Genomic DNA, 25216 nt, shown 5'->3' on the forward strand with positions numbered 1-25216 from the left:
AAAAAAAAAAAAACAAACAAACAAACAAACAATCAACAAGGTTGAAACGGCACAAGATTTTGAAGAAGTAGAATCTGTTCCACAAAAGAATTCAGGGTTTTATCTCAATATAAGTACAAAAAAAATTTTTGTGATACAGGTTTCTTCTCGTCTTAGAATACAGACAGAATTACCCTTGCTTTTAGAAGGCAAGTGTATAAATAAAAAAGATAACTGATTAGGTGATTTTGCCAACCAGGCTATATTCAAAACAAAATCCACCATCATCCCCAACCCCCAAACATGAACCTCAAACCAAAATAGTGACTGGAAAAACAACAACAACAACAACTAAAAACTGATACTTAAAAGTCATTTGAAATTTTTTGTTTTACTAGCATCTAAGAAGAGTCCACTAAATATTTTACCAACCTAAAGTTACCTTTACGTTAAATTTAGGTTAAACGCCTTTAATAAAACTAATAAATGAACATTCTTGACTATTTTCTAGTATAACTAAATGTAGCCTCTGTTAATTACAAAATAAATGATATGGAAATCTCTTTTAAGAAGAGATTTCTTGAGTAGTTATTTGGGCCTATCAAGTGAATAAACTTATTGTATTCAAGATGGAAGGAATCAAAGGTCACCTACATGAAGTTCCACATTCTGCAAATGACTGAAATTGTAGATGATTGACTGATATTGTTGAGAGCTGCTTCCTCGTGCTTCTATGACCCTGGGATAGGTATTTCTCCGAGTGTTTCCTACAATGAAGACAGTAAAGGAAAGAGTTTGAACTTGGATATTAAAAGACCTGGAATAACATATGTCAAGTACATAGTAGGAATTCATAATAGTGGCTATTACTTCACTGCACTGGGGTGTTTTTTTAGGATCAATGTATCTTTAATAACAGTCGATGACTATAATTTCTCAGTTGGTCTCCTTTAGCTTCTGGGATCTTTAGCTACCTGGATATAGCTACCCTTAGAAGGATTTCTCATGAGGTCAAAGAAGGGGTTTGTGGGACAAAAGACTGCAATTTATTCAACAAACATTTATTAAGCACATTCTATGTGTTTCTGTCAGCTTCTGTGGGAGACTTCCCTTCAGAAGACAGCCAATACAGATATTTAAAACTTTTCTCCATGAATACCCTATGTTTAGCAGTGAGACTTTAAGACTTAAGAAGGCACTGAATCAAAAAAGGGGGGGGCATTGAATCTATAATACAATATCTCTCATAGGAGATTACCATCTTTTTCATTTAAAAAAAATCACCTTTTAGAAAAATTATTCAATGAAAGTTCCATAAAAGTTAACAAGTTTGTAATGAATGTCAACTATGAGCCACAGTGTCCCAGGGAAAGATAAAAAATAAACAGTCCCTCCCTCCCTCAGAGTACATTTAACTTCGTTGAGGAGATACCTTATACCATGTAAGAGTACATTACATGATTTCCTGTTTCATTTGAGTCTCTCTGCAAGCCTCTGTCTGATTAGGTTAGTAAAACAGATACTATCTTTGTTTTTCAGTTAATTATTAAAGCTCAGAGAGATTAAGCAACTTGTCTAATGTTACACAGCAAGTATATGGCAGAGTGGGCACTCACACTCAGGTCTCCAAAACAGGTAATAAGAAGGTTAATGTGTCTACAAAGTTGAAGATCATTAACCAAATTAATGTTATCATTTTTATTGTTTGACTCCAAACCTAGTGGAATGTCCATTACTACTTCTTGCTTGAAAAGAATGTAAGACCAAATCAAGCACTCAAAAGATTTCAAATTACAAGTGCTACAGTAGGACAGAACTTCAGTAATCACAGTGAATTATGCATAACCTGAAAATAAATGAAAATGTTCTCCACTCATTAGTCCTTCCATCCTCTATGTGTCATTTGCCTTCTCAGTTGATGCAGCAGAAATTAGCTTCATCACATACATCTGACATCAGACTTTATAAAGACGAAGCTCACAGCACCGTTTTACAACAAAATACATGGTTTACATTTAAAAAAAAAAACAAGAGCTATAAATGAAGAAAGGATGAATGAGTGACAGCTAAATAGCCAAGCCACCCTTCCACTGATGATAAGACAAGAAAGAATTCCCCTAACAAGCAGCAGGAAATGGTTCAGTGAGATAGTGGGAAGTTACCTACATACTGGGAAGCACTAGAATGATTCACCAGAGGCCATTACTGATAATTTAGAGAAATAAATGAAAAAGACGGTCTTGGCCGACCGATTGGAATATAGTTCACTCAACCTGCCATCTTATGGATTACTCCAATTTTAGGACAATTTTTACCAAATAAACAACTAAACCATTTGATGGTCTGTGAGGAAACAAAAAACACCATTCAAAAAAGCAAACCAAATATTAAAAAGCAGAAAAACAGATTCATAACAGATTATTAAATATAAACTACTCACTTCTGACAATGGGGCCATGAAAGAATACCTTCCTTTCCTTTCCAAAATCGGCCCTTGATCCCCTTACTGGGGCAAGAACCTTTGCCTAGATTTACCATGGAGCTACTACACTGTAACCAATGTTATATCTTACAAAAGCAAAGGAGAGAAAAGAGATAAAGTTTAAAGGATAAAAAGTAAATGGGATAAAATTCCTCCTCAAATATGGTATGTTTACAATCTGCCCTAGGTAAAATTGGGGACTTCATAGTTTGTCCTGGGCATCTTTCCTACTTGCCTGGTAGGATAACAACTTAAACATTTAGGTTTTAAGAGACCTCAAATCTAGTATCTCCACTTCCTTGCCCTAATCAAACCCTGTTCTCTCGAAGAACCACTTATCAGTCACATATGCCAAATTTAAAGTGCTTAGAATAGAAAGCCCTACTCATAGTAAATGCTATACTTGTTGGTTATTCTTGCTACTTTTATTGTCACTTGAATTTACACTTTAAGACTCCTAATTTGGATTAAAAGGCTTTGTCCCTATTAATAATAATCTGAAATATCACTGAGCAGATGTAGAGAAATATTTTGGGAAATTCCTGAAATAAGACTTGGTAGGCAAACACCTACTCATCCCCTCTAGTATGCCTTTTCCACTGAGTAATGACTGCATGCCCAGGAAGCAATTATCAAACTTCTCTGAACACCAAAGGAAGATACACCTACATGGTCAGCTGTGAAGAATTTTATATGGCGCATATGTGCTCAAACATCTATTGGATGGACCTACATGTACATGGTAATTAAATCAATACTGGAGCACCATGAGGGAGGGTAATAAATAGATATGCTTTAAACAGGAGAAACGTATGAAAACTGAAACCACTAAATGGTGCTAATTCCACTCAATTGACCTGATCCTCAGGCCACCTACCCCTCTTTATTACTTCTGTTGTTGATTTGAAGCTTTCTTCCTCTGTAATTATTTAGCTCCGTTCACAAAAAATGGACATCTAAATACCAAGACAGTCTCCTTAATGAAAAGAGAGAGTAAAGTATATAAATGCTAAGAGTTAAGGAAGATGAAGGAAAAGAGTTGACACTATAAAGCCCCAAATGTACAGAATGCTTATTTGTCTGGTAATTTCTTAAGTGTTTCAAAACTCTTAAAGAATAAAAGAACAAGGTCAAAGAGGCATATGCCATACAGATTCAGAAAACTTGCCAAGAAACAAAATCATGTTTTTCCACCTCCCCACCTCCCCACCTCCCCAGTGACTTGTCACTGTGGCTCTCCTGCCTTTGCTGAGACCACACCCTGTCTCCTAAAACAAACTGCTTGAACTCTGCTCCACCCCTACTTGTATTTGGCAAGGGGGTCGGGCGGTGGGGGGGGAGCCTTCAGATGAACAACTATCCAGTACAAATCAGTTTGGAACCCATCAATCACTAGTCTTATTTAGGGAGAATTTTTACTGGATAGAACGTCAGTCTCAGAATACAGGTTCCCTTTTAGCCCTTCCTTAAACAGGAAGGATTCCAAGCCCCAACCACGATAAAGAAATTGAGTTTTCTATATACTTTTATCCATTTCCTAACTCTTTGCTCTTCTCCCTGTATGAGCCTGCAAAAGCTTACAGTCAAAATTCACATCTAAAATAAAGAGGACTGCAAGAGAAGCTCAAGTAATCCCACTCCTTAAATATCACTAGGACATCTGAGATATTGTTTAGATTGTGGACTCTTACTTTGACATGCCAGCATAGGTAGATGGACAGGCAAGCACATCAGATGTCAGTTTGGCAGCTGATAAAAGTCAGTGGTGCTATAATACTAAGCACAGAGCCACTAGATTAGTCTGTGAGAGAAGGGGATGCCTCTTCCTTCCCTTCAATAGTGGGTTAAACCCAGCTGGCACCCTCTAGAACGACGGGTAAGTCCCATCTTTATTTCTGCTACAGTTTGGGGTTTTGTTTTTGTTTTTTGTCCAAATCAGAGGAACGTGTGCAAAATTGATCTTCACATAAAAACTCTGAAAATTACAACATCATGTTATTATGTCAAGATATGAGAAGAAAGTAACTTACTTGTTCCACTGAAAACTGGAAGGCATTATAGAAAGGGTACAAGGAAATATGGTTGTATGTCAATATTTTTAAATCATCATTTTTCCTTGAAAAGGCACACTTGATCTGATTATAATTGTGGTGATGTCCTAGAGCTTCAAAATACCCTCAAGGAGTTTTTATACAAGTCTATGCTATATTAGAGACTGAAAGAAAAAAAGTTAAGACTTTTTAAATAGGAAACTGCATAGTATTTTATTTATAAAATCTCTGTAAATTGTGCTCACTTCAGCAGCACATATACTAAAATCTCTGTAAATTATTTAACACTATTTGGAAGAAAATGTCTCTGTCATATAGAAGAATCCATTATAGAATTAAATTGTTGGACAGTAGCTACAAACATGAAAATCTTTTCAGAGTTCTCTATTTGAACAACTGTGTAAAATTTTGTTGAGACATGAGAACAATGAAACTTTTGAAAGAACATATTTTCAATTGAGCTTTGAAAAATAACAGTAATTGTTAACTATGTAGGCTGATACCAAAATGTACAAGATAGTTGATATTTTGAAAACATATATAAAGAAAAACAGGGAACGTCTTGGAAAATATCTACTGCCTATTTGTTAAGCAGTTTATTCCTTGCTTTATGAAATGAATCTGAATAATTTGCCTTCTTAAAAAGGAATTTAAGAACCAAATTTGGATTCAATTCTGCAATGGAATGAATAAGCCCGTAACTACAAAACTACTTGCCTTGAAATAGAGTCCTTTTTTGAGATGATCTAATTAAAGCCTCCTTCTGGTTGTTTTCCTCCAACAACTTAAAGGCTTAATATAGTTAATTACTAAAATGTACTCTAGTTGATAATGCTTGTGTTTATAAACTTGAAATTAAGGAATACACGGCTTTTTAAGTGTTCTTTTTCAACAGAATCTTTCTCTTGGCTGTTCAGTAGGATTTGTTCTTTCCTAAAAGTGCTAGTTTTAACTTTAAACTACATGCACAGCCTTAGGATAAAGTTATTTGGTCTTTTTCCATTAAAAATGATACATTCTTCAAGATAGGAAATTAAACAACCTTAAGATTTCATTTTGATGATGACAGTTGGGGTAACTTTATCAATTAATGGTTTGATTTATCATTATCTCAGAGTTGGGTTATAGTATATAAAATTAAATATAGTTTGAACTAAATTACCTGATATTTTAAATAAAGACAGAACCAACACCACAATTCATAGGGCTAGTCTGTGTATGTGATGTCTATATATAGTTCTGCTTAGGTTTACCATACTAATGGTAGAAATCAGAGGCAAATATAACCCTTCAAGGATGATTTTAAGAGCAAAAGATTCATATATGCAAAGTGGGGATCTGTTATAGGAAGTCAAAAGAACCAAGGCATAGTTGAGTAAGAAAATGGCACTTATCCTTTCGGGTAAGGCATAACTAGCTTCATACTGCCTTACTTCCTTCTGTACATCCTTGTCTGCCATTTCAAAAGAAAAAGTAAGATAGAGGCTAAAACAGCTTTAAGATTAGTCTAAAATGTGTATGAAATAAGAAAAATAATAAAAAGTAAAACTGTAAGAGAATATCAACACCAATAACTAGATAGTATAATCTAAAAATAACAAAAAAAATTTACATATCGCTCTGGAGTACAGTCAGTAACATGTATACACACAGAAATACACATATACTTCTTAATTATCATCTAGTTTGGTACTATGGTCAATTTGGAATCAAGGGGAAAAAAGAGACAGTGCATTGAAAGGTAAAAAAAATATATACTCCAAGTTGACAACAATGATTTATGCATGTTCCCTCTCTACTTTAAGGAATTCTGAAAGGTTGAAGGAGTAAATGCAGATGTTTATGTTCTTTATTAAAAAGCATGGTGTACCCCTTGATTTACTAAGACATCATTCATCAGAGATCACCAGGACATTAATTAACTGGTGTATATTGGCTGTTCATTGGTTTTCATGAGCAATGGGAAGAATTCAGATAGAATGGGAGCTGAGATGTTAGATATTTAACTACTAATAATTTAAATCATTAAATATTTCTGTTTAATGAAACTGTACCATCTGGGCAAAAGCTAATCTTAAAACCATTAAATTTTCACACTGAGCAACATCACAGAATTTCTTTCCACAAGTAACCACTTGGCAAACTCAAATTTCCTGCTCCTTTATCTTGAAGCCCCTGGCCATGCTTTTAGAATTACCCAGAGGCAAACAGACATTAATAAACCCTTTTTTCTTGTTCTCAGGAGACAAGTCACTTGTACAAAGACAGAGATAAAGGAAGAAGTCTAGAAGCTAGAAAAGTTCCACCTTGAGGTGACCCTGAAAGCATATAAGACCAAAAAAAAAGCATAGATGCTCCTAAAAATGTTAAACATTGTTTTTTATGCAAATATTGTAACTGAACCATTTTCTCCTTTTGAAGGAACAATACTCTTCAAGAGAAGGCCACTCCATCAAAGACAAGAGCACAGTACTCCCAAGATCTCAACAAGGAGGGGCAGACCAAGGTTGCTTCTGATTCCTTGGGACCTTCTGTGATTCCAGGCTTGCCACCCCAAATTCAGGACCCCACCCTTCCAGGAGAAAAGCATTATAGTAATAAATTGCCTCTGTCTTCCATATACCAGCTAAGCATGTTTAACTATGAACGTCCAAAACACTTTCTTCAATCCCAAAATCCATGTGGCTCCAGACTGCAGCCTCCTGGACCGGAAACATCCAGCTATTCTAGCCAGACCAAACAGTCTTCCATTCTCATCCAGCCCCGCCAATGCACAGAGCAAAGATTTTCTGCCTCCTCAACAGTGAGCTCTCACATCACCATGTCCTCCTCTGCTTTCCCTGCTTCTCCCCAGCAGCATGCTGGCCCCAACCCAGGCCAAAGGGTTACAGCCACCTATAACCAGTCCCCAGCCAGCTTCCTCAGCTCAATATTACCATCACAGCCAGACTATAGTAGCAGTAAAATCCCTTCCAATGTGGACTCCAAGTAAGTAAATTTTTTATGTGTGTGACTGTATACTGCATATACACTGAGCTCTTTCTGAGGAGTTGGCGGGGCGGCGGGGTATGTCCTAGTTCACTATTTACTATCTAAACAGGCAATGTGACCTCAGGGTCTCTTTCATCATTCTCCTAAAACAACTTGAACCAGGGTGCTGGCAGTAAGAATCATCTGACCCATTTTCTAATGTCCACACTAAGATAGACCCAAATCACCTATTACCACATACAATTACTTAACCTATTATTTTCCATCTTCAAAAAAGATTTCTAACATACCCAAGAACAGTGAACTATTCTCCCAGTTAAGGTCCTCATGCTATAAATTTAATTGCTCTAGTTCTGGGCTCAGCGGAGATAAAGAGCACCTGTCTGCTCTTCCTCAGATAGGATTTCCTCTCACATAAGCAGAAGCTATTAAATGTCTTCTCGGTCTTAGTCTTTTCTTCCTATCCATTTTCCCCTCTGATCCTGACTATCCATTTGGCTAAAAAAAAAAAAAAAAAAAAAAACCCAGCTTTTTAAATAAAACCTGTGATTCAGATGCTGAAGTATATGAATTTTCCTTACTATGATCAGAAGAAAGACTTGAAAAGATAAATGACCTTAGGGTTCCCGTTAGTAATTAAAACCATGCTATGTCCAAATTGGTCGAGCTGATTGTTCTGTCTAAATAAAGAGAAGACTACCTGGAGCCTTATGCAAACATGTACTACTTCCAAAGTCCTAAAACTGTCCGAGGAGAACCTGATATGAATAAGGACACAGTGGTTGTGCTTTTTTTAAAACACGAACTAAATGCTCTGTGCTTATGCAAACCTAGAGCTATCAGTTTTCCTATCCGTTGGCTGGCTAAGACACCAGAGAATTAAATCAGAGGCATTTGAAAAACTGTCTGATGGAATATGTTTTGTTGCAGGCTTATCAACAGATTTGCTGAGATTCTCAATAATTTCTCTCAGTCTTCTCTGGAGGCTAATTTTTCTAGAGATTCCTATTGTTGGTAACAAGTCCAGAAACTCAGTTGAACTGACCACAGCAATTCAACCTGCAAAGAATACTTTCCAACATTTAAAAAAATCAAAATGAAGAAAGCCAAAAACTTTTGTTAGAATCCTATATATACTAGGCTGAACCATTTAAAATGGCCGATAGTCAACTATTATTTTTTAACCTACAAAACGGCATTCATAAGTTTGAACTAGTATTTTTTAAAGACACCTTTTTTTTCAAGATTTTATTCTTTTATTTATTTGACAGAGAGAGGGAGATCACAGGTAGGCAGAGAGGCAGGCAGAGAGAGAGAGGGGAAACAGGCTCTCTGCTGAGCAGAGAGCCCGATGCAGGACTCGATCCCAGGACCCTGAGATCATGACCTGAGCTGAAGGCAGAGGCTTAACCCACTGAGCCACTCAGGTGCCCCTTAAAGACACCTTTAAGAATTAAGAGCCCTCTTAGAAAGAATTCCCTCCAAAATTCCAATTATACCCATTATCTGTTATCATACATCATAGATTTTTTTTGTTACATTTTAGCCAGATGATCATTTTCTATCTGGTTTTCTATTATTTTCAGATTTCCTATATGAGCATCTTTAAATCTAAAGTAACCTTTTCTGGGGGTCCCAGGACAAGAAAAAAAAATAAGTAAAATAAAATAAACTTTTCTGACTATACTATTTTTCTTGGTCTTTCAACCCTTTTCCAAATATGTGCCCAGAAAAGAAAACTGCAAATAAATATTAAAGAACCTCAACCATGTTCCTGGCTCTGTGACAGAACTAAGAGAAAAAGGCAAAAATGGAAAGTATAAGAAATAAGCATAGGAGGTCCCCAAACCAGAGATCAAAGATCCAGCTTTAGCTGTCCCATTTGCAGGAACCATAGATAACTCTTTTAATCTTCCCACAGCCACTTGATACTCATTCGGTGTCCAGCTGCACAGGGTGGAAAGCTCTGGCCCTTTGAACATTTGTGCACAACTCCCTCATTGTTATGGTGGGCTTTAGTTTGCCCTGCCTTCAAAAATAATCCCTTGGATTCTGACCTACATTGCTTTGAAACCTTTATTTAGCTTTTCACCAGTAGGAAACCCTTAAGCAAACATTTTATTCAGTCGATCAAACCAAAGGCTGGAAACTGAGAACTCTAATTCTAATTATTCCATTCAAAAAGCCTGCTGTGTGACATTCAGCATGTGTTCTTTACATGCTCAGAGAGTCAGTTTTATGATTTATAACAAAATTAAGGATTTGGATGATTAATGATAGGGGAAAAGAAGACCTATAAAGCAGAGTGCAAGAATACTATTAGTTTATAAATATGACCACATATCTAGTCTTAACACTTAGGCCATCTCTAAACTGAGAGGGGAATTCTGTGAATGAATTGACTAGGTCACATACATTATCAGTGATTCTCAGGCTTGGTTTTGATAACCCTTCAGGATTTCTCAGATATATTGCACTATACTATGACAGTCTAAAAACAAAATTATTTAATTCTAATTCACTTTAACAACATGTGACTTTTATAAAGTTGGCAGGCTAACAAAAAAGAAAAAAGCCATGTGGTACCTGAGTGGTTTAGTTGGTTAAACATCCAACTCTTGGTTTTTGCTTAGGTCATGATCTCAGGGTTGTAAGATCGAGCCTCACATCAGGCTCCACACTCAGTGCAGAGTCTGCTTGAGATTCTCTTCCTCTGCCTCTTCCCTCTGGCCCTCCCCTCACTCACTCTCACCCTCTAAAGTAAATAAAATAAAAAATAAAATCTTTTTAAAAATAGGCTATTGTAACTTCATATAGTTAGAATAATAGGAGATCTATAAGAACAAAGGAATTTTACTACTTTGACATGAAAATTCAATCTTAAAATCAAGAACAAAAACAAAAAACACACATACAACTCACTATTTATTTAAACACTTAGTCTGGGTATTTACTTAACTAAGAACAAATCAGACTTTAGTTAAGCATTAACACAGACAAGTCCATGTTAGTGAAAATAAATATTACAATGGTGAGTAATAAGCCATCTTTTTAAATTCAGAATGTTTACAATCTAGAGATTACTAACCAAGTCCCCAAAGCCAGAATTGAAACTCTGGCGCCTCTCTGAAGAGATACATTTCCACATAGCTTATAAATTCTTTTAATGGGGCGCCTAGGTGGCTCAGTGGGTAAAGCCTCTGCCTTCGGCTCAGGTCATGATCTCAGGGTCCTGGGATCAAGTCCCACATCGGGCTATCTGCTTGGCAGGGAGCCTGCTTCCTCCTCTCTGCTTGCCTCTTTGCCTACTTGTGATCTCTCTCCGTCAAATAAGTAAATAAATTCTTTTAATGACCTTTGAGAATATCTGAACAGGAACAGTTCAGAAAAGAGATCCAGTCTGCCTCATCTTGATAACTGGAGAACGTTTATTTTCATAATGCTAAAATATTCACTGAGGGCAGTGACCAGTTACCCTGCATTAAACAGATAGAAGCACACGCCCGCAGGGCCCTAAATGAATAAACTAGGTGAAATCTGAACAAACAATTGTCAAAGTACGAGCTACCTAACAAATGTGATAATACAGGAATCCCTAAATACTGCACTCTGTCACAATCAACAGGGGAAGGCAGGGAGGGGTAAGACCATTTTTCAAGATAATTTACGATTAGAACTTGAAATACGAATTTAAACCAAACTCTTCAACTGCTATTCAAATTTGCTTTCTTTTTTTCCCCAAACCCCCTTTGCGCTTAGGTTACATTTCTTTCTCCTTCCTCCTCTTATCATTCCTTTCTTTCTCTAAAAATCACTTCAGCAATGTTAAAGAAACCATTGTTACTGTAAAAGCTATTTGTTATATAGTACCACACTTGAATTATGTACAACAGGAAATTAAAAGGAACTGGAAATTAAAAGGAAAGCCAGATTATGTCAGCTGCAGACTCCATTCAAAGCAACAGAAGATTCACTAAATACCAGTGGTTATATTGGTAAATGTTTAACAACCAGCTCTGGAGAAAGGAGTTAGGATTTGTGGTAGTAAACAACTTCCCCAGTATACATACTCCCATCACCACCAATTTCAAACTGTCAACATGAGATCACATGGGGCTGACAATGGTATCCATCCATAAAACAAACTTACCAAATTCAATTATAAGACTGGAAGAACTCTCAAGCTACCAGTAACTAGACTTACTCTCTCTCACTTCTTTAGGAAAAATCTTCAAGGAATGACATCCTCCTTATGACTAATCTAATTTGTTTCTCCAGCCACAAAATTTTAATTTTCCAAGACTTAAAAAAAGAAGAGGCTGGTAACCATTCTTATTAAATTCCTCTTGACTGTTACTAGAAAACTGGTTTTAATAACAGTAATAGTACTAAGTGGTAGATTCAGCTTATCTAAAGGTGACTGACAGAATGAGGTTAATTACATTTTAGTACCACATCTTTCTCTGAAGATCTTTTTTAAAAAACTTCTTTCTGTGGGGGGGGGCGGTGCCTGGGTGGCTCAATGGGCTAAATATCTTTTTTCTGGGGTACCTGGCCGGCTCAATCAGAAGATCATGTGTCTCTTGGTTTCAGGGTCCTGAGTTGAAGCCCCACGTTGGGTGTAGATTACTTAAATAAATAAAAACTTTTTAAAAAGTCTTTTTTCTTTTTAAAGTTATCAACAACCCTCATTTGGCCAACCTGTAAATGCTAAACCATCCCAAAGTGCAAATGCTAAGCCCACCCCAAGGACTCCTGACCATGAAATACAAGGATCAAAAGAAGCTCTGATTCAAGATTTGGAGAGAAAACTAAAATGCAAGGACAGCCTTCTTCACAACGGAAATCAAGTAAGCAAAATATCTATTTTGCACAAAAAGCCCATCAGACTATAAAATCTAATCTTAGTAAGAAAGCTCTTTCTGTCTCACAGACCTATATCCTTATGATCCGCAAGGGATACGATTATCTAAAAAGAGGGACTATTCGGGGGTGCCTGGGTGGCTCAGTTGGTTAAGCAACTGCCTTCGGCTCAGGTCTTGATCCTGGACTCCTGGGATCGAGTCCCGCATCGGACTCCCGGCTCGGCAGGGAATCTGCTTCTCCCGCTGATCTCTCTCCTCTCATGCTCTCTCTCTCTCTCTCTCTCTCAAATAAATAAATAAAATCATTTTAAAAAATTAAAAAATAAATAAATAAAAAGAGGGACTATTCGGATCCAATACCAAATGAAAACATTGTGATATTTTGGATTTGGATCCAATACCAAATGAAAGCATGAAAACACCTCATAATTTTCAGTAGTAAAAGAAAGACACAAAAGAAGAATGTAAAACAACGTAAAAAAATGAAGCAAAAAAAGAAAAAGAAATCTTAATAATTTAATGAAAATTTTGTTTTAAGCACTACTCCTCATAAAATATGTCTAATGACCAAAAAACCAACAGTCAACTTTTTCACATACTTTGGTTTATACTACTGATGGACACATAGCTATGAGATTTATGAGCTAACTCTTCTGTACCCGCTGTATTAGTCACTTATCTCTTAAAAAGCACTATATACCTTAAATCCCAAAATATTTAACATACCATTTGCACTGCTTTCAACCAGAAATCTGATGTTCAGTGTTGATTTAATAAAAGTTATTTCTTCATGTGAGAATATGCAGTACTATATTCAAAGACGGAGCCAATGAGACCATGCAGAACAAAATGGAAGGCGAAGAATTTCCCCTTACTTAAGGTGATTATGCCTGCCTTTCCCAGAAGCAAGAGGAAAACAGATGAGGGAAGTGGCACTAGAATGGAACAGAAATGCTTTGAATGAAGACAAAGTTTTAAAACATAGTATATCTCTGTAATTCAATAGACAGAACCATACTTCTTTGGTATAAATCTTGGTGGTTTTAAGGTAAAGGAATATAAACAACTTTTATTAAATCTCATTACTATCTCCTTAATGAATGATTTCTTTAAAGCGGCTCACATATGAGGAGAAGATGGCTCGCAGATTGCTAGGACCACAGAACGCAGCTGCTGTGTTTCAAGCTCAAAATGACAGTGAGGCACAAGAGTCACCGCAGGTAAATTATAATCTTTACCTAACTGGAATATTTTTCTTTCATGTAATTTATAAATGTGTTTTTCCAAATGCTTGTAAATACAGTTTGAAGCAAAAGTCAATCACTCCCATGCTCCATTAGGTATAAAAAGTAGAGGCCACAATGAGCTAAAGTACACAGAAACTTAGAATTTTATCCCGTTTTCTGATGCTCTAGTATCAGCATATGAAATGTCACAAAAACAAAACACCAGAAAGCTAACAGTGTCACTTTTCATCTGGACATTTAGGGGTCTGTTACACCTAGAGCTCCTTTTCCAATGTCAGTAGAGATAGAGAATGAGTTGTAAACCTTTAATAGGACAGGAGTTAAAACTCTAAGCCAAAGTAATTATAACCTTTTCTCATAAGCTGTTTATCATTTCAATGTCTTAAAATATAATTGTGGAACTAATGAAACATCCAATTCCGTTTTTGTATTCAAAAACGCTTCTTATTAAAAACAAAACAAGGGGGGCGCCTGGGTGGCTCAGTGGGTTAAAGCCTCTGCTTTCGGCTCAGGTCGTGATCTCAGAGTCCTGGGCTGGAGCCCCGCATAGGGCTCTCTGCTCGGCAGGGAGCCTGCTTCCCTTCCTCTCTCTGCCTGCCTCTCTGCCTACTTGTGGTCTGTCAAATAAATCTTTAAAAAACAAAACAAAACAAAAAAACAAGGAACAATAAAAAAGCCTTGAGTAATGGCTTGAACATTAACAAAAGGATCTTTTCCAAGAATGGATAAACTTTAGGGCAGGCATAAAGTGAATATCCCACAGGCTTATTTTTTTTTTAATATTTTATTTATTTATTTGACAGACAGAGATCACAAGTAGGTAGAGAGGCAGGCAGAGAGAGATGGGGAAGCAGGCTCCCCGCTGAGCAGAGAGCCTGATGTGGGGCTGGATCCCAGGACCCTGAGACCATGACCTGAGCCAAAGGCAGAGGCTTATTAACCCCCTGAGCCACCCAGGTGCCCCCAGGCTTATTTCTGATCAATTGCATTCTAAAAAGTAAACTTAACCCTGAAGAGAAATATAGAGTTGGAGAAACAGACTCATTTCTTGTCAAAAATTCCAAAAGAAACCGGAAGCCAATGTGATGAAACTGGGCACCCAAGAACTCCAAGCTTCTAAGCACAGGAAGCTAAAAATAGGATTTTGTTTCTGTTAAATGCAACTACTAGGGACACCTGGGTGGCTCAGTGGGTTAAGCCTCTGCTTTCGGCTCAGGTCATGATCTCAGCGTCCTGGGATCGAGTCCCGCATCGGGCTCTCTGCTTGGTGGGGAGCCTGCTTCCCCTTCTCTCTCTCTGCCTCCCTCTCTGCCTACTTGTGATTTCTGTCTGTCAAATAAATAAATAAAATCTTTAAAAAAAAAAATAAAAAATAAATAAATAAATGCAACTACTAAAAAGGATGGAGCAGGGTCTAACAGTGCAACTAATTAGAAAATTAGAACTTGAATCTCTGGGTACTCAACAGTTCATACATTCATTCAATTAATTATTTTACACGGAGCACCTACTGTGTGTTGGGCTCTGAACTGGTACAGATTACAGCAAGAAGATGGGAAACTGCCTCTATTAGTAGAAGTAACTCAAAACAATGTTATATTCATGGTGTATATTATAAATTCAGTGTATGATTTTGAAGGCAAGGATCTATCATTTTTCTTACTCATTCTTTAAAAACATTAAAATAAAAGTGATGGAGTGCCTGGGTGGCTCAGTGGGTTAAAGCCTCTGTCTTCGGCTCAGGTCATGATCTCAGGGTCCTGGAATCGAGCCCCACATCGGGCTCTCTGCTCAGCAGGGAGCCTGCTTCCTCCTCTCTCTCTCTCTGCCGGCCTCTCTGCCTACTTGTGATCTCTGTCTGTCAAATAAATAAATAAAAGCTTAAAAATAAATAAATAAATAAACAAATAAATAAAATAAAAGTGATGGTACCAAGAAAAAAGGCAACAGCAAAACATACCATTATGAAATCAGAAAGGATAAATCTTAGGGTTTTTTTGGTACACTTCAAATACTCTAATAACCCAAAATGTCATCAGGTTACATAAAACTGAAATATGACACCTCTGAATATGAATATGTACATACTCAAACTATCACTATAGGAAAAATTAAAAACTTAATTCGGATACTTTGGATTTAATCAGATTATTTTTATTTTTTACCAAAAAGTTAGTTGATTTGATAAATGAATTTTGACATGTTGCTTAGAGAACCTTAAGACTAGCCAATAATTGTTAGAGTTATAAGAATCTTAAACTTTTTTTTTAAGATTTATTTATTTGACAGAGAGAGAGAGAAATCACAAGTAGGCAGAGAGAGACAGGGAAGCAGCGCCCTGGCTGAGCAGAGAGCCCGATGTGGGGCTCGATCCCAGGACCCTGACACTATGACAAGCCGAAGGCAGAGGCTTAACCCATGGAGCCACCCAGGTGCCCCTAGAGTTATAAGAATTTTAAAATGACCAAATACATTAAACATATTCATCCCAAAATAAATTATTTGTACTCAGATTTGCTGCATTGTTATATAGATGTTTTCCAGATATTTGGATATGGATATATTTTTCACTAGTCACTACTATGCCAAACACAGTAAAATGCACAAAATAAGCACCAAGTATTTGGTCATTTAATTATGGTTTCCAGCAATTTCTGGTTTTATTCTCAAATGGAAATAATTTTCCAGTGCTTAAATATAAATCTCAAAAGATACCTGCTTAAATATACTTTTATTAGGCAGGAAGTAATTAATTTTGTTTTCAAACCTTCTCAGAGCTCTACACATATCTTCCATGGTGTCTATTATGATTTTGTGCCATGAGCTAAAAAGAGAAGTATTTTCCAGTCTAATATGTGCTAATTGCTGTTGGTGCACTTTTGAGCAGTGGGCATAATACCCTGTATTAACTGCCAACACAAATGACTTCATGTCTATTCCTGTTTCACTAAAGGACAATCTGTACTATGTGTTCTCATTTCAAATACACCAGGGTAACACATCGCCCTTTGTTGTAAAACAGTCACATGAAAAATGAACCACCAGGAATCCTAAGGCTAGCTAATTTTCATATATTATACCTGTTGAACAGTCCTATTAATTCTGGGGATTTTTTGCTAAAGTATTAGAAGCTCGGTACACTATATTCTAATCGCTTAACAGTTAACCCTTGAACAATGCAGGAGTAAGGGGTGCTGAGCCCCCCTCATATAGTGCAAATCCACATATAACTTCTGACTCCCCAACAACTACTATTAGCCCACTGCTGACCAGAAGCCTTACCAGTAAATAAATTAACACATATTTTGTATACTATATGTATTACATACTATATTCTTAAAATAATCTAGAGGGAAAAGATGCTGAGAAAATACATTTAAAGTACTGTACTGTAGGAGCACCTGGGTGGCTCAGTCAGTTAAGCATCAGGCTTTCAGCTCAGGTCATGATCCCAAGGTTCTGGGATCAAGCACCACATTGGGCTCCCTGCTCAGCAAGAAGCCTGCTTCTCCCTCTTCCATTCCCCTGCTTGTGTTCCCTCTCTCACTGTGTGTCTGTCAAATGAATAAAATCTTAAAAAAAAAATAAATAATTTTTAAAAATAAAGTACTGTACTGTATTTATCTTTCAAAAAAACTCACATATAAGTCAACCTGTATAGTTCAAACTACGGATGTTCAAGGTTCAACTATATATAGAATTAACCACGACTGCACAAAAACAGGAAAGAAATGTTCAACCAAGACTACTTAATTCTGCTTCATTTCAAGCTAACAACCACATTAACATTCTCACTTTGTTTTAATTTCAAGCAGCACAACTCAGAACATGCACGACTGCAAGTTCCTACATCACAAGTAAGGTAAAAAAAAAAAAAATTCTCAATCTTAAAGAAACATTTTGCTACCAAAAATATTTCCAGCTTAAAAATGTAATATTTGGGGCAGCTGGGTGGCTCAGTGGGTTGAAGCCTCTGCCTTCGGCTCGGATCATGGTCTCAGGGTCCTGGGATCCAGCCCCACATCGGGCTCTCTGCTCAGCGGGGAACCTGCTTCCTCCTCTCTCTCTGCCTGCCTCTCTGCCTGCTCGTAATCTCTATCAAATAAATAAATAAAATCTTTTTTAAAAAATGTAATATTTACAAAGCCTTGCCTCCTACACCTTTTATAAAAAACAACATGAATTTTCTAATGTCTGAGAGGATTGTCAAAATTTTTATCCATTAATTCTCAGAACTATCTCAGAGGTTTTTTATATGTTTTGGTCAAATAAGCCAGGACCACATGTCTATGTTAAGAAAAGTTCCTCATGATAATTAAAACCCAATTCCAATTACTAAATCATTGCACATGGTAAGAACCATCCATGGGGTACTCTGCATTTTAATCAGTTTTTCTGTCAATTTACAGCTTTGTACAAAAAACAAAAAGATGTATAATTTGTACCAAATGTTTTTAAATTGCTACCATTTCTAATAATCATTAAATATGCCATGTCCTAAGGTCTCTCTATTGTTATTACACTACTGCATAAAACAGTATAGACTCTGGGAGTTCCAATACAATGGCTTAACTGTATTTGTGTAAAAGGAAGAACAATGACAACTTTCCTACAGAGTGATTACTAAAATATTTTTGTAGAAGCAGATCGTCTTCAAGGGGAGATGTGAATGATCAGGATGCAATCCAGGAGAAATTTTACCCACCTCGTTTCATTCAAGTGCCAGAGAACATGTCAATTGAAGAAGGAAGATTCTACAGAATGGATTTCAAAGTAAGAGTTCAAAAATACTGGAGGAAAATTAACAAGATACTGTGTTTTGAAAAATGTCCTCTTCCAAATTTGAGAGGCAGGGCAGGGGGTCGTGGGGGCTAGAGAGGGAAAAAATGAAATTGGGAGGGAGACAACCAATAAGAGACTCAATCTCATGAAACAAACTAAGTGTTGCTCGGGGGTAGGGGAGTAGGGATAGGGTGGGTGGGTTATGGACATTGGGGAGGTATGTGCTATGGTGAGTGCTGTGAAATGTGTAAGACTAATGATTTACAGACCTGTACCCCTGGAGTAAATAATACATTATATGTTAATAAATTTTTAAAAAGTCCTCTTCCTGGGGTGCCTCGGTGGCTCAGTAGGTTAAAGCCTCTGCCTTCGGTTCAGGTCATGATCCCAGGGTCCTGGGATCGAGCCCTGCATCGGGCTCTCTGCTCAGCAGGGAGCCTGTCTCCCTTCCTCTCTTTGCCTGCCTCTCTACTTGTAATCTCTGTCAAATAAATAAATAAAATCTTAAATTTAATAATAATAAATAAATAAATAAAAAGTCCTCTTCCTCTTCATAACTTGCTACACACCTAGGGCACCTGGGTGGCTCAGTAGGTTAAGTGTCCAACTTTTGATTTCGGCTCAGGTTATGATCTCAGGGTTGAGACCAAGCCCCATGTCGTGCTCTGTGCTGGGCATGGAGCCTGTTTAAGAGTCTCTCTTCCCTCTGCCCCTTCCCACCCCTCTAACAAAATAAATAAATAAATAAATAACTTACTGTATACCTTAACAAGTAACATGTATAGTAGGTAAGAACAAAAATTCTGGAGCTAAGCTTACCTGGGTTTGAATCTTGGCTCTGCCACCATTCAGCTGTGTAACCTTACTTAAGACAGTCAACCTCTATGCTTTTTGTCTCATCTGTAAAATGGAGTAACAAATGTACCTACCTCATAAAGTTCTTATGAGGATTAACTGAGTAAACAGGCATAAGGTACTCACAATAGTGCCCACTCCATACTAAAGACATAAGTGAAGCTACCAAAACAATAGGATTTCTAAATCAAAATTCCTCAATTCTTCTCCATTAAAAAATTCAAGCCAAGCTGCTCACTTGGCCTAGAAGAGTTCTTCAAGCTAGAAGAGATCTTTAGAAAGACCTACATTTTTATTATCCTCATTTTGGAATCCTTTTCTTACGTCTTCTGGATTCCTTATGAATGAAAGTATATGAATTTAACTGTTATGGGTTATAGTAAAACACTTAACAAACTGGCATTTAAACAGCAGAATTACAGCTCAAGGGCACTCTGTTATGGTAAAGTCATTCATTAGATCAGCAATCATGACATGCATGTCCCTCTGGGACTTCATCTGCAGTCACCATAATCGAAAAAAGCCAGAGGACTTCATATTTCTTGTGGAGACCTATATAACATAAATTAATGTTCTAAATATAGTAACTGGGAGATCTTAAGGAGCCTGAGGTTACATATGGAAGGGTTAGATGTGGTTTGAGGTAGTCTGAAAATATTAAATTCACCTCAAAGAGTTTTAATTTCCACTGTTTTTGTTAAGAAATTGTTGAAACCAAATACCTTTTTAAGATCTTCCTTCGCATTTTGAACCACAAACCCACTCAGATACTGGAATTGTTTAAATTTATAAATGGACAAATAGGTTCCAGTGATGATATAATTTAAAATTCTGTCATCTCCTTCTTGTGTTTTCCTTTCCAGGTAAGCGGACTGCCAGCTCCTGATGTGTCATGGTATCTGAATGGAAGACCAGTTCAATCAGATGATTTTCACAAAATGATAGTGTCTGAAAAGGGTTTTCATTCACTCATCTTTGAAGTGGTCAGAACTTCAGATGCAGGTGCTTATGTGTGTGTTGCCAAGAATAGAGCAGGAGAAGCCACCTTTACTGTGCAGTTGGATGTCCTGGGTAAGCCTTCAAAGAGATCTTCAAGAGTTCCTTAATATCCAGCAGTATTTTCAAAAGCAAGTGTTGAAAAAGAAAAGCCCAGATGACTTATTTAAGGCTAATGTCTACACAACCCAACAGAATGCCAATTTTTATCTAAAAGTCACAGAATGGTGGGGAGGGGGGAGGGAGCATTTTTGAGAGAAACTCAGTGAAACTTCAAGGACAGACCTAGAACTAAAGCTTTTCAGGAAAGGAAATAAAGATATGGTGCAATTTTGGACAAAATAAGACAGTACAGGTGACCCCTGAACAACATGGGCTTGAACACCACATGTCCACTTACATGCAGACTGTTTACAACACAGTACTGTATGTTATTTTCACTTACGATGTTTTAAATAATATTTTTTCTCTGGTGTACTTCACTTTAAGAATACAATATATAATACATGTAGCATATAAAATATGTGTTAATTGACTATTTATATTTTCAGTAAATCTTCCAGTCAAGAGTATGTTATTAGTAGTTAAGTTTCTGAGGAGTCAAAAGTTACGTACGGATCTCTGACTGCATGTGGTGGGGTGGGGTGCTCCAACACCCCGCGTTGTTCGAGGGTAAACTATAGAAGCATTTCTAGATATAACTGAAGGATCTTAAAGTAGAAAACATTAGTCTGGCCGTATCTCTGATCTATAATCCAAAATAATCTGATTCTTATCTTTATAGAACTGTCATGGTCACACATAATTTAAAACTGAGGAATAAATATTAACTTTTAGCCTTAGTTTAAACTTCTTTTTACTAGAAACTAGTCTCTATAACAAAAATATACCTACTTGCTTTAGAAAAACAGATATGCCTAACTGAACTCATGTCTCGAATTTGCCTTCAGTAAGGCAGTTTCTTATAAAACTTAGGTACTGTTTTAAAATATTACAATTTAAGGGCTTTAAATATATATTTCATTTGTAATGGTTTAAGTTGTGGCATAATGCAAAAGAGATACTTTGCTACAACTCACTGTTGATTATATAAAATCCTGATAAGTTAAAGGATGGACAACTTCCTTAAGTTTGCATTCTACTCATATTAACGAAAAACCTTTAAGATTATTCTATGATATAATAATGGGCCTCACTCTAAGGGAAAAAGTAGTGATTTGGGAATCAAAAAAAAAAAATCCAATTCAGGTGATTAAGCTCTGGGCAAATCTTTTTGTGCAATAGCTCCAGAAATACTGTAACATTAGAGCTAAAAAAGGCCTTGGCAGACATCTGTCCAATTTCATTTCTCCTCAGAAAAGACAGGGTTACAGTAGTATATAATTTCCTCTTTTCCTTCAGGTAATTAAAGAAATGACATACCAATTACAGATATTTGTATACTATTTTACAGTTTATAAAATATTTCTTCATTATCTCAGCTAATCCTCACAGTATTTTGAGCAGTAGTGGGAGGCAGAGCAGTCACTATTACCTGTATTCCTTTTAAAATGGGTTTTCTAGATGCCTGGGTGGCTCAGTTGGTTAAGCCACTGCCGTTGGCTCAGGTCATGATCCCAGAGTCCTGGGATTGAGTCCCACATCAGGGTCCTTGCTTGGCGGGGAGCCTGCTTCTCCCTCCACCTCTGCCTGCCACTCCACCTGCTTGTGCACGTGCTCACTCTCTGACAAATACATAATAAATAAATAATCTTTAAAATGGGTTTTCTATTTATCTGTTCTACAATAGATAAAACTGAGCCTCGGAGAAACCAAACAAATTTTTCCCAATTTGGCATGGCTGGTGGGGCAAATAGACAATTTGAACCTAAGTTGTCTGGTTTTGCCACCACACATGATACCTCCTTACTGAAGAGACATAAATGAAAATATAACTTAAATTCTTTGAATGAAACATGATTATAAATCCAACGCAACATTACTGTTTTAGAACTCTATTTGGTATAATACAAAATAGTACTGCTACACATTGTTTTAACTAATGCTAAAACATAAAGCTTCCAATCTTCTTGAGTTACGGTTTTTTAAAACTTTTGTATTAACACACAAATTTCATAATACCTTGGTTTAACTTATTTTTTTATAATATTCTGAATATTTGAATTCTTTTTTATTAATACGTAGCAAAAGAACATAGGAGAGCACCAATGTTTATCTACAAACCACAGAGCAAAAAAGTTTTTGAGGGAGACTCAGTGAAGCTAGAATGCCAAATCTCAGCTGTACCTCCACCAAAGCTCTTCTGGAAAAGAAATAATGAAATGGTACAATTCAACACTGATCGAATAAGGTAGGATAAGTATTTTTAGACATAACTGTAGTTTATTTGGGTGATTCCAGTTGTACCTGAAATGTATTATAAATGGCATGCTTCTGTAATCTCACTTTGTCTAGTTTTTAAAACATGGAGAGAAAATACAATAAACCTCATTAACCCCCAATTCCACTAATGAAAACTTTAGGGCATAAAGCTAGGATTTACCTTTTTACTAACCATAGAGAAAGACGGCTCAAGGAAATAATGACACAAAAATATTAAAGGGGGGAATTAAACTCAATAAAGCCAATAGCTATTTGGCACTGACTAGGTACTGTCTCAGAATTTCCAAATGGTTCATTTTCTTACAGTCTGTCCCTCTGGCTCAGAGGCATCAAAAAAAAAGTTTCACAGGAAAATTAATACCTACACTTCATTGTTTTATTACTGTTTCTTTTCAGTTTATATCATGATAACTCTGGAAGAGTTACTTTACTAATAAAAGATGTAAACAAGAAAGATGCTGGGTGGTATACTGTGTCTGCAGTTAATGAAGCTGGAGTGACCACATGTAACACAAGATTAGATGTTACAGGTATGTCATGCTCTCAACCCAGGGACTTAATCAGAAAGATTTAATAAAAAACACAAATCCCAGCATAATATAAGAATAATCAGTTGTGACTTTTTTTTCTTTTCCTGTCTGATACTGGATATCTAGGGCAACCCATTTGTTTAGAACAGATTTTCTGAATTAACCTCTTTTTTATCTTATTTCAGTCCGTCAAAACCAAACTCTTCCAGCTCCTAAGCAGTTACGTGTTCGACCAACTTTCAGCAAATATTTAGCACTTAATGGTAAAGGTCTGGATGTGAAACAAGCTTTTAACCCTGAAGGAGAATTTCAGCGTCTGGCAGCTCAATCTGGACTTTATGAAAGTGAAGAACTTTAATGAGGTTACCAACACTGGAAAACACAACTACATTATTAGTAATATATTCAATTAAATTTTTAAAACAAATCCATAGCTGTATTAACAGATTATGGCTTTAATTAGATAATATAACTAATATATATTTATATTTATCCTTTGACTCTTGCACATTCTATCTTCTTCTCTGGTTTGCGAAGCCCATGGAAAATCTGGGTATATGGGTTTGTAATTGTAGAAGACTATCTTAAAATGTTATATTTTAACATTTAAGTCATACACATTTAACAATTACAGGTTATGAATTAATATTGACTCTTTAAGCACATCTAATGCTTGTAATAAGGTTTACTGGTACTGCTTTCTAAATACTGTTTCACCCATTTTCTCTTATAGGAATACTAACATGGTATAGATTATCTGAGTGTTCCATAGTTCAATGTCAAAAGAGAATAAAATTTCAAATATTTAAAACAGACTGTCTTCTCTTCACAAAAGTCTAGATCTTTAAAATATAAATTCTGGTTTCTATATGCTATACAACACTTATCAAAATCTAAAAATAACAAGGTCCAAAAAAATCAACAAAATTATGTTCTAGAACTGTCTCAATGAAGCTCAATACAGCTCAGTCAATTCTTTCGGAAATTAAGCTAGACTTTCCACGGTTTGCACTTCAAAAGCAAGCAACCACAATAACTAAATCCTGACAGAATCTCTCCTGAAACTGTGATTTTGTTTTAACCAAAAAAGCCACTAAGTCTTCAAAACCCTTGAGTCTACTGAGCTCAATGGAAAAAGAATAGTTTGTAGAGTCATCTGCTTAATTCTTACATTTCATGTAAATTTGAATGCCTGGGGTGTAGGGTTGGGTGTCCTCCTACATTTCAAGTTCATATAACCTATTACATTAGAAAGCATAATTTTGTGAGCATCTGAGAGTCTAAGTACAGGAAAGGGGAAATCCTTTTATTGCACTATTCCTTAAGCGAGGACACTAGTCCTTTCTTCTCAGGCCTCCGGTCCACTGGCCATGGCCTTTTGCTAGGCCTCTCCTGTTCCTTTTATCATTGGTAGTCTTTGACCGTCTCTGCTGTGTGTCCTCGGTTTGTTTTTTATCTACACATAAAATAGCATTTATCAACATCACTCGACATCTCTTTCAGGGAAATAACAAAAGAGGCTTTATTTTTTCCTTCCCCAGCAGCTTGATGGTTTTCTTTGCCGGCTGCCCCGGGGTCTATTACATTCCGTTTCATTTTCCTTTTTTCCAACACGAGACTCTCTCCTGTCTCATATCCTGGCAGGGTTCTGGATGCCTTAATTTACAGCCAAAAGTCTTTGGTTTACAAACCTTCCCATCTTTGCAAAGCTTCAGGGCCAGATGTGAGTCTGGGCTCCTCAGGTCTCCTGTTTGGCCTACTCTTCCACATAATCACTTCAGAGCTGGATTTTTTTTTTTTTTTTTCCATTCTACTTTATCGTTTTCTTTAGCCACATTGGGTGGCAGGAGGGGTGGAAGCTATTTCTAACAGCAGCTCTCGGTTAACGAAAACCCATGTCTGCAAGCAGCAGCGGCAGAGTGGGCGCTTGGTTAGGAACTGGGGCTCTGGCGTCCAGCCGACCTGCCCTGACCACCTGTGCACTTCGGTAAATCACTGACCCTCTCAGCGCCTCGGCGTCTCCAGACCTAAAATGAGGATAAAACACCTACCTTTC

The 25216-nt window shown here is 36.7% G+C and overlaps 1 protein-coding gene across 2 annotated transcripts; it reads left to right on the forward strand.

The window, feature by feature from the left end:
- The first annotated feature begins 4229 nt into the window (after positions 1-4229).
- MYOT (myotilin) lies at positions 4230-23973 on the forward strand. 2 transcript variants are annotated; one of them, XM_032837741.1, is made up of 10 exons: positions 4230-4337; positions 6934-7500; positions 12179-12353; positions 13484-13588; positions 17428-17477; positions 18256-18388; positions 20116-20323; positions 22433-22598; positions 23027-23160; positions 23346-23973. In XM_032837741.1, the coding sequence occupies exons 2-10, from the start codon at positions 7145-7147 to the stop codon at positions 23516-23518; spliced, it is 1500 nt and encodes a 499-aa protein (XP_032693632.1). In that variant the 5' UTR covers positions 4230-4337; positions 6934-7144; the 3' UTR covers positions 23519-23973. The 2 variants fall into 2 exon arrangements, with proteins under 2 accessions (XP_032693632.1, XP_032693633.1); XM_032837742.1 differs by having other exon boundaries at positions 17431-17477.
- Positions 23974-25216: the final 1243 nt, after the last annotated feature.

Source organism: Lontra canadensis, unplaced genomic scaffold, assembly GCF_010015895.1.
Source record: "Lontra canadensis isolate GAN:19392208 unplaced genomic scaffold, GSC_riverotter_1.0 scaffold99, whole genome shotgun sequence".
NCBI classification, from domain to species: Eukaryota; Metazoa; Chordata; class Mammalia; order Carnivora; family Mustelidae; genus Lontra; species Lontra canadensis.